Source organism: Coregonus lavaretus, assembly GCF_964263955.1.
Source record: "Coregonus lavaretus genome assembly, chromosome: 8".
Lineage (NCBI taxonomy): Eukaryota > Metazoa > Chordata > Actinopteri > Salmoniformes > Salmonidae > Coregonus > Coregonus lavaretus.
Window position 1 is genome coordinate 41,037,757 of NC_139995.1, and position 10,672 is coordinate 41,048,428.

Here is a 10,672-nt window from a genome sequence, read left to right on the forward strand (position 1 = left end):
GTCACACGTCATTTACTCTATGCTAGGAATCATCAAGTATATTCAGCTGCGGACGATTTTTTCTGGAGCGGATGGTCGGGGGGGCCGGAACATAATTACAAATAATTTGTAGACTGCAAATTGACCACAAGAAGCCCAAACAGATATAATGTTTGACTAATCATTTCAAACCTTGCTTACATTTGTATATTATCACCTGTCTCTCTATTATGCGTGGAAATACTTGGGAACAGATTTCTTAAATTAAAATCACTTGGGGATTTCCTGGTGTTTTTACAGTCTTATTATTATTATTATTATTATTTTGTATTTTTTTTTGCTAAGAATACTTGGGGGGGCAAAATAAAACCACCTGGGCCGCCAGTTGGGGAACCCTGCTCTATGCTATGTACTACCTGGACTACTAAGTAGCCGTGCATGCCAAAAGGACCCTGGACCACACATCATACTTCACAAGGCTAACGAGAGATCATGCAGTGCCAGAGGAATGGCAGAGGACTCCTTACAGAGCCTTTATGTTGGTCCTTAGACCTTACACTGAAGTATAATCAGCAGAATGATAATGTAGTGATTATCATTGTATCATACTTCATCCATATCCAATGTGTTCAACTGTTTTATGAAATATATCATGTTATCAGAGAATGGACCCATCTCTTTTCTATACAAATGTAATAATTTTTAATAATTCAGAGTTTTCCTCATTGTGTATTTGAATACTGATAGCCAGGTATATTTAAGCAAACTCGTATTGCATTATGTCTCTCAACACATTGGAGATGCTACCTTTTATGTGCATATTTGTGAGAGATTGTTTTGCTTAAGTTGCTGATGTATTTTGCTTTATTCAATACATCTATCATAGCATCAGGAAAAACAATGGAAAATCATTTAATGAATGCATCTATATATTATCCCAGTATGTTGTTATAAAGTAGTACAATCTCTCCACAAATATTAATGTGCTAAATGTTGTCATGCCAAGACATGAGGGGGAATTTGAAAGGGTTTATGTGTGTTTAAAATGTGTATGTGGTTACATGATGTACAGTGAGGGAAAAGTATTTGATCCCTGCTGGTTTTGTACGTTTGCCCACTGACAAAGACATGATCAGTCTATAATTTTAATGGTAGGTTTATTTGAACAGTGAGAGACAGAATAACAACAACAAAATCCAGAAAAACGCATGTCAAAAATGTTATAATACCATTTGCATTTTAATGAGGGAAATAAGTATTTGAACCCTCTGCAAAACATGACTTAGTACTTGGTGGCGAAACCCTTGTTGGCAATCACAGAGGTCAGACGTTTCTTGTAGTTGGCCACACAGTTTGCACACATCTCAGGAGGGATTTTGTCCCACTCCTCTTTGCAGACACGGCGAGTTGAGTTGAGACATACGTTTTTCTGAATTTTGTTGTTGTTATTCTGTCTCTCATTGTTCAAATAAACCTACCACTAAAATTACAGACTGATAATTTCTTTGTCAGCGGGCAAACGTACTTTTTTCCCTCACTGTATGTATTGTATATGTTTACATGTGTGTGTGTGTGTGTGTGTTTAGGGTAGGTGTGTATTGGGGCTAAGCTAAAAGTCAAACAGGGCTTCACCTGGATCATTTGGATCTGGCTTTTTATCTTTCTCAACTTGAAAGAGAGAGAGAAAAGAAAGACAAAAAAGAGAAAAGAGGAGATATTTAGGTTTATAACACCATGGTTATTAGTTTATCTTCCAGAAGAGAGAGAAAATATGTTATGCTTTACGCTTCTCCATCTGACCTTTGACCTTTAGAGAGAACTCTGGAAACTTCCCAGAACTCTGGGGGAATGTGTTAGGTAGCTACAGTAGTTGAATATGTTAGGTAGCTACAGTAGTTGAATGTGTTAGGTAGCTACACTAGTTTAATGTGTTAGGTAGCTACAGTAGTTGAATGTGTTAGGTAGCTACAGTAGTTGAATGTGTTAGGTAGCTACACTAGTTGAATGTGTTAGGTAGCTACAGTAGTTGAATGTGTTAGGTAGCTACAGTAGTTGAATGTGTTAGGTAACTACAGTAGTTGAATGTGTTAGGTAGCTACAGTAGTTGAATGTGTTAGGTAGCTACAGTAGTTGAATGTGTTAGGTAGCTACAGTAGTTGAATGTGTTAGGTAGCTACAGTAGTTGAATGTGTTAGGTAACTACAGTAGTTGAATGTGTTAGGTAGCTACAGTAGTTGAATGTGTTAGGTAGCTACAGTAGTTGAATGTGTTAGGTAGCTACAGTAGTTGAATGTGTTAGGTAGCTACACTAGTTGAATGTGTTAGGTAGCTACAGTAGTTGAATGTGTTAGGTAGCTACAGTAGTTGAATGTGTTAGGTAGCTACACTAGTTGAATGTGTTAGGTAGCTACAGTAGTTGACAAAACTCCACAGACATACAGGTAGGTACAGACACTCTGAAACGCTGAGACATTAGCCTGAGGAGAAGTCAACATTAAAGAAGCAACAACAACAGGATGCAGTTAACAGTGACAGACAGACAGCTTTAGACCATCGTAAACTTAGACATAAGACGAACAACAGCTGCTCGAACCAAAGACAGGACACATTGACCGGTGGTGGATTGAGTTGAGCTGAGTTAAAACACATATTATAGGAACTCTGTATGCATACACCCAATCATTTCTGTCCTCCTGGTATTGTAGCTCTGCCTGCAGGTTCTGCTCTGTTCTACTGCCTCCATATCTGTCTCTGGCAGTGAAATAGCATCATACCTGTCTGTCCCAGCGCACAGCGCAGTGTGGCGAGCGTACCACTCACTGACACATGATCAGACGACTGAAGGAGATAACACAGAAGCAAAGTAAAAAATGCATTCAAGTCACATGGGTGGGCATGGGCATATGTCCAACCAAAAGAAAGAAGCTTACAGACCAGACCGACAGATCATTCATGTGGGTCACAGACATATGGGTAACTGTAGGTCCCTGGTAGTAGGGCTGCTGCAGTGCTGCAGTGGTTCCTCAGACAGATCTCCACAGACAAGACTGACTCTCTCTCTCCCCACTCGCTCTCACAGACATGAGCGATAGACTAAAAACAAGCACAGAGGAGGAAGGAGGAGTGGACATCGCTGAGGGGAGTGAGGGAGGGAGGGAAGGAGGGAGGGGGTGATGTGGTCAAAGAAGGTTGAAAGAGGGAGGGAGGAGAAACAGGGAGGATGAGGTAGGTACTCACGGATGGTTAAATCCATCACTTGTGACGCCAAGCAGAAGACAGGGTGCTCAAACATTTCCCTCTTTCTCCCTACAAAAGAGGAGGATTGGGACATGCAAGAGGCTGGGGTCAGAGGATAGGGTGAGAGGTTAAATGTCAGAGGAGATGGGAAGGCAGAGAATTGTCCTGGGTCATGTTCATTAGGACACACCATAGTAAAACTTTTTGTAACAGAAAACAAAACAAAACCTTTCTTATTGGACATGTCCGGGTACATCTTCGCTGTTTCAGTTTGTTTTCTTCCATTTGGTGGCCTAATGAACACAACCATGGGAGTATTGACTTGGTTGGGACTAGGGATGACTGGGTCCAATAATTAGTGTTTTAGCACTATTTTCTTGTCTACTTGATATATTTTCCAGATAGTAAGGGATAAACACCCTAGTATCTTTGGCACCCTAAGAATATCTTTCTAGGTATTGACTACACGTTTTGGTTCAACCTGTTGACATGCATGTCAATGCAAGCTATGCATATGACTTTGTAGGGAAACCAAAATGGTGTTATGCAAGCAAGAATAGAGTACTGTATATGGCATTTCCAAAAAGGCTGTTTCTAAAGGTAAATTGTGATATGTAGTGACTAGTCCATGCCTATGAAGACAAACCTTTCCATAATGTCCTGTAGCACATGCAGGTGACAGATGCTGGGTTGTCTTTGTCCAATCCCAGCATTCTTTTTCATTGGCTTCAAAACCAAGTATCACAGAAATGTGAGGTGATAAATGTGGTGAAGCCAATAAGAGGAGAGGGAGGAAGAGGACAGCAGAGGACTAGTGATAGGAGGGCAGTGGTCCGCTGGTGGAATAGGGGAAGGAAAGGGAGAAGGAGAAAGAGGGGGAAAGGAGAGGGAGAGAAGGACAAGGGTCCCTAGGAAAGGAGAAGAAGAGAGGCAGGGCCAAGTAAGATTTATTTTTATAAATCTTAGTTTGTAGGCCCTGGAGTCTAGGGTAACGATACGGTCAAAAAGGAGTAGTGGGTTAGGGAGGGGAGATCTGCTGTAGATCTATAATATATACTGCAGCTCTATACTGTTAAATCACCACATGCCAGAGGCCAGGATACAGCTAGAGTCAAGGTACAGAGAGAGGGGGGCCAGGCCAGTACATCAACAGGGCTTTAATCAAAAACTTTGGATTTGAATGCATTTTTACTCACAACACCTCTACAGAAAGCCAACTTCACCGACAGTACAGAAAATACAGTAGAGTACAGTACAGTACAGTTCAGTTCAGTAGAGTACAGTACAGTACAGTTCAGTACAGTAGAGTGCAGTAGAGTACAGTACAGTAGAGTAGAGTACAGTACATTAGAGTACAGTAGAGTACTGTACAGTACAGTAGAGTAAAGTACAGTAGATTACAGAACACCACAGCTAAAGCAGCCTGCCTGAAACAAAGGGGAGACAAATGGCTGAGTGACAAACAAGTGACAACCAATCTGTCAAATGGAAAAATACTGTATAAACTGCTCCTCTTGAATTTATCATGTGGGGAAAATGTAATCCACATTTCTGGTAAAAAAAAATTAAAATAAGATATACAGTGAGGGAAAAAAGCATTTGATCCCCTGCTGATTTTGTACGTTTACCCACTGACAAAGAAATGATCAGTCTATAATTTTAATGGTAGGTTTATTTGAACAGTGAGAGACAGAATAACAATAAAAGACACCTGTCCACAGAAGCAATCAATCAATCAGATTCCAAACTCTCCACCATGGCAAAGACCAAAGAGCTCTCCAAGGATGTCACGGACAAGATTGTAGACCTACAGAAGGCTGGAATGGTATACAAGACCATCGCCAAGCAGCTTGGTGAGAAGGTGACAACAGTTGGTGTGATTATTCGCAAATGGAAGAAACACAAAATAACTGTCAATCCCCCTCGGCCTGGGGCTCCATGCAAGTTCTCACCTCGTGGAGTTGCAATGATCATGAGAACAGTGAGGAATCAGCCCAGAACTACACGGGAGGATCTTGTCAATGATCTCAAGGCAGCTGGGACCATAGTCACCAAGATAACAATTGGTAACACACTACGCCGTGAAGGACTGAAATCCTGCAGCGCCCGCAAGGTCCCCCTGCTCAATAAAGCACATATACAGGGCCGTCTGAAGTTTGCCAATGAACATCTGAATGATTCAAAGGAGAACTGGGTGAAAGTGTTGTGGTCAGATGAGACCAAATTCGAGCTCTTTGGCTTCAACTCAACTCGCCGTGTTTGACCTCTGTGATTGCCAACAAGGGTTTTGCCACCAAGTACTAAGTCATGTTTTGCAGAGGGGTCAAATACTTATTTCCCTCATTAAAATGGAAATCAATTTATAACATTTTTGACATGCATTTTTCTGGATTTTTTTGTTGTTATTCTGTCTCTCACTGTTCAAACAAACCTACCATTAAAATTATAGACTGATCATGTCTTTGTCAGTGGGCAAACGTACAAAATCAGCAAGGGATCATATACTTTTTTCCCCTCACTGTATTAGTATGTTTCTTCAGTACTCGTTTTCTTGTCCAGGTTCATCTTGAAATTATTCCCACTGTAGGATGCTAAAATATGAATCAAAGTGTACAAGACAAGTCACTTCTAAAAGAGAGTAGAATGGTTGACTCACCTGTTCCACATAGACACCACCAGAATGACTCAAAAGTCACTAAAGTACTTAAAGAGGTCATTAATGAATAGTTACAATCATCAAAAGAAAAACAATCAGTCACAGGTTTCATAGCAACAACAACCAATCATTTACCAACAGAGGTAACTGCTATTGCATTTTGAAGGTATGTCTGTATATGTAAATGAGGGATAATTACCTTCGATTTGAGCATATTCTGTGATTTTTGCGTAGTTGAGCTGAGCTGCCTGCTCCAGACATTTACGGATGACTCCCTTCACTTCCTCTTGTGGGACGGGAGTCACAATGTCCTTCATCAGCACCTGAAAGTGAGAAACAGGGCAGGACAAGCCTTCCTTAGAGTCTAGCCACTGAATTACAGTTTAGCTTACAAGTTTTCATTTTCAATTTCCTTTTTCAAGCATATTTATGAGCTTATATGAGCAATGAGATGTGAATCATTCATGACCTGCAAAGTTTCTGTAAAATGAGAAAGAAAAGATTGTAGTCATCTAAATGTACAAACCCTTTCCAGCAAAGACAGAGTGGCCTTCAGCGCTCCCTCTGGACGGCCAAACGGGAAACAATATCTACAGGAAGATAAGCGAGTAGAATCACAATGAAATAAAACTCACTAGGGAAAAAATAACAATGATGAACAAAACAATAGATGAAGCCGGATGGATGGATGACCAGCAGGCACCTGAAGTTAGTGATCTGGTGTTCCAGGATCACCCGCAACCGCTCTTTGATTTCTTCAAAGCGCTCCTTCTCATCCACCTTCACTGTTCCCAGTCCATCAGGCCTGAGGATGACGTTATACAATACAAAAAAAACATAAACACAATGCAAACACAACATCAGCCCAGCCAATCATGTGGTTGCAGAGCCACCAGTTAGAGCCCATCAAAAAAGGAACAAGACAACAATTTGCACCAAAACAGTGTCATAATTTAGTTCTCCATGATTTTACTGCTGCTTGTGTGAGTGAAACAGAATCATTCTTTAGCATGTTTACCAACCTTCAATTTTTGTTCTTATACAGTACAGTATCGTACCTGATGGGCTCTTGGACGAGCTGCAATTTGGATTCCCTTTTCTTTCTAAACTTCATATATTTTCTTCCCCTTTTAGAGCCTGCAGCCCCTGGTTCTAGGGTCTGGGGGCCGCTTGGGTCCCAGGGTCCCCCACAACCCATCAGTGGCCCCCAGTAACAGCTGCCCTCTCTGACTTCATAGGAATGCATGGGAGGATGAGCAACATCGACATCATGAGACTGAACAAGGCAGCAAAAGACAAGGACGGAAAAGGAGAAAGAGAAGGGTGGAAACCAAAGTATATGTAACTGATTAGTAAAAAATTAGATAACAACATGATAACACACAGTACAAAATGATAACATGATAACACACAGTACAAAATGATCAAAATCATAATAAATCATATGCAAAACATTAATGACAATAACAATGGGAAATCATAAAACAATAAGAAAAGATGCTCTGATGCTTTTGAGGACTCTGACCCTTGTCTTCTCTCACTATAGCCAGCTCTTCTTTCCTTCCTTCCTTCTCTTCTGCTTTCATTTGAAGACCTCTGAGTGTGTATTTGAGATCTGAAGTTTAGCCATCTCTCTTGCCATAGACTATGGTGGTGATTTAGAATAATGCTCTTGTGAGGATGTAGCCCTGCCTGAGACATGTAAGCCCAGTGCCGCCCTCGGACCTTGAGCATTTCCTCTTGGTCTAATGTGAAGACTTTGGATTGGCGAGCAGGAGATCTGGGTTGAATGGGGTGTAGATGTTACCTGTTTCCGTGGACATGGGAGGCGCAGAAAGCAAAGCTGTAGTGCAGCAGGGTGGGGTCGATCATGGCTCCTCTGTCCGCCCTCTCCAGCAGGTCGCCTAGGTAACCCAGGTGTCTGTGACACCCCCGCACGCCATTCCTGGAGCAGTACTCATCCAGGACAAACACCTGGCCCGGGCTGAACCATCCCTACACACCAGATCAGAGAGGGGGGTTTAACACTTTAGATTTGAACCCCTAACCCGGGTTGAACCATCCCTTAAACACCACATAAGATAGTTTTTAGCATGTTAGCACCATGATCTGAATCACAAACAAATACCTGGCCCAAACTGAACCATGACCTTGGCCCTAGCATCACTCTGTGAGAGAATTTTTGCATTTAAAAAAAGGAACCTTTTAGTGCCCAGGGCCTGGTTTCCCGATAGCGATGGAACTTAGGCTTACGAGTGTTTTAACAATTACATCTTTCCTACAACGGTCGATGATGTAACGTGTTTCCCAAAACACCACGCATAGAGAACGTTTGCTAAGTGCGTCATTGAGGCATAGTGTTGATGCTGATTGGATCGAAAGAAAGGCATTGCTGCTCTCGGATCAGCTTTCTCCATTCAAATCTTACCTTAACATTATAATTATTCCACAATACTCACTACGGATCAGGTCCTAGAAAGATATGATCACTTATGGCTGCACATATTGAGGCAGCTTATTCTAATGCTTACCCTACAATAATGGACTAAATCAAGATTTGGCACATCATTGCGCACATGTTGTTACATATCATTAAATATATTGACAGTAGCCTACAATTAGCAAAACAGAACTCAATTGAATGCATCTAACGACGCACTTAGCAGTTCTATGAGTGGTCTGAGGCAGTCGGTAAATAATGAGCGTTTTCAAGTGCTACTTTAGTAACAATGGTTTTGGCAAACAGTTTGGAGATTTGCTCCTATGAAGGTTCTTACGATGAATTTAGCCTTAAGATGCTTTTGGGAAAACATTTTATTTATGTATTTATTGTCATTCCACGGTACTGTGGGTACGGAGAATGACACTCACCAGGCAGCAGAAGGTGTCATTGAGCCTGTGGTCCAACGTGAGCCTCTGGACGATCTCGAACAGTGAGGCGTGGTCAAAACTGCAGGGATTAGCCGAGATAAACTCATCCATGCCGTGCTTCTGAGCTCTGTCTGCGTCTGTGTGTCCAACCAGCCAACCAGCACAGGGAAAAGGACAGGATTCATAGGAAAAGGGCATCAGTGAAGCACAGAGAAATAGTATAGCATATCTCTCTACATCAACACAACACACAACACTGGGTGTGTCTGACTAGAGCTCCTGCTATGGCAAATTATAAACACTTACAGCTTTACATTGTCAACTTGCATCATATTAGACAGAGTCCATAGAACTGTTCTGGACTGTCCTACTGATGTGATTCTGTATCTAAGCTCAATGGGACCAGTGGTTTGTTGTACTGTAGTATGTGTAGGCTGGCATGCAGCTTTTTGCTGTATGTGTTGTTAACATTTAAATGGCTACCATTTTAGGCATATTAGATCCAAAATATTGAATAGGATGCAAATCTCATTCGTAATTTGTATTCAATAGATTCTGCCATTCGCGATTGATTGGTGAATGTCACTCAGTTCCTGACCAATGATGGGTCGTGTGCTGAAAAACAAAAACAGAAATCAGAGAACAGAGTGATTTCTTAAATTATTTAGATGAACAAATAGCTCTGTTTTAAGGATAAAGGCTAGTCGGTTGTAAGAAGAGTTTTCTATTCTACAGGGGGAAAAACGTTTTGATAAAGGTTGGGTAGCGGACAAGCTAGCCTCTAGGGAACTGCTTATCTTCTTATAAATGCATTCTGGGAGCTGGTCGAGTAACGAGTGCCCATGTTTTGACGGTATTTGGTTAGTGTTGTATGATTGTTAAATAGATTTTAAACTCCAGTGTATAAGTTGAGGACAGAGAACCATAAGAAAGCACAGGAGACGCTAGCATGTACAGTGAGGGGAAACAAGTATTTGATCCCCTGCTGATTTTGTACGTTTGCCCACTGACAAAGAAATTATCAGTCTATAATTTTAATGGTAGGTTTATTTGAACAGTGAGAGACAGAATAACAACTAAAAAATCCAGAAAAGCGCACGTCAAAAATGTTATAAATTGATTTGCATTTTAATGAGGAAAATAAGTATTTGACCCCTCTGCAAAACATTACTTAGTACTTGGTGGCAAAACCCTTGTTGCCAATCACAGAGGTCAGACGTTTCTTGTAGTTGGCCACCAGGTTTGCACACATCTCAGGAAGGATTTTGTCCCACTCCTCTTTGCAGATCTTCTCCAAGTCAATAAGGTTTCGAGGCTGACGTTTGGCAACTCGAACCTTCAGCTCCCTCCACAGATTTTCTATGGGATTAAGGTCTGGAGACTGGCTAGGCCACTCCAGGACCTTAATGTGCTTCTTCTTGAGCCACTCCTTTGTTTCCTTGGCTGTGTGTTTTGGGTCATTGTCATGCTGGAATACCCATCCACAACCCATTTTCAATGCCCTGGCTGAGGGAAGGAGGTTCTCACCCAAGATTTGACGGTACATGGCCCCGTCCATCGTCCCTTTGATGCGGTGAAGTTGTCCTGTCCCCTTAGCAGAAAAACACCCCCAAAGCATAATGTTTCCACCTCCATGTTTGACGGTGGGGATGGTGTTCTTGGGGTCATAGGCAGCATTCCTCCTCCTCCAAACACAGCGAGTTGAGTTCATGCCAAAGAGCTACATTTTGGTCTCACCTGACCACAACACTTTCATCCAGTTCTCCTCTGAATCATTCAGATGGGCATGTATATGTGCTTTCTTGAGCAGGGGGACCTTGCGGGCACTGCAGGATTTCAGTCCTTCACGGCGTAGTGTGTTACCAATTGTTTTCTTGGTGACTATGGTCCCAGCTGCCTTGTTTCTTCCATTTGCGAATAATCACACCA

General features: G+C 41.8%; 1 protein-coding gene across 4 annotated transcripts in view; it reads right to left on the reverse strand.

The window, feature by feature from the left end:
- LOC311133706 (calcium-dependent secretion activator 1) overlaps nt 1–10,672 on the reverse strand; it is a gene marked incomplete at its 5' end in the record, with an annotated part of 153,962 nt that overhangs the window by 17,264 nt on the left and 126,026 nt on the right. For 2 of the 4 annotated variants that reach the window (XM_084167243.1, XM_084167241.1), the window contains 5 exons: nt 6,072–6,195; nt 6,399–6,462; nt 6,576–6,677; nt 7,680–7,867; nt 8,744–8,880. In XM_084167243.1, the coding sequence (XP_084023369.1) occupies nt 6,072–6,195; nt 6,399–6,462; nt 6,576–6,677; nt 7,680–7,867; nt 8,744–8,880 (615 nt within the window). Of the gene's footprint in view, nt 1–3,216; nt 3,286–6,071; nt 6,196–6,398; nt 6,463–6,575; nt 6,678–7,679; nt 7,868–8,743; nt 8,881–10,672 lie in introns of all 4 variants that reach the window. The other 2 variants (XM_084167242.1, XM_084167244.1) reach the window with 2 other exon arrangements.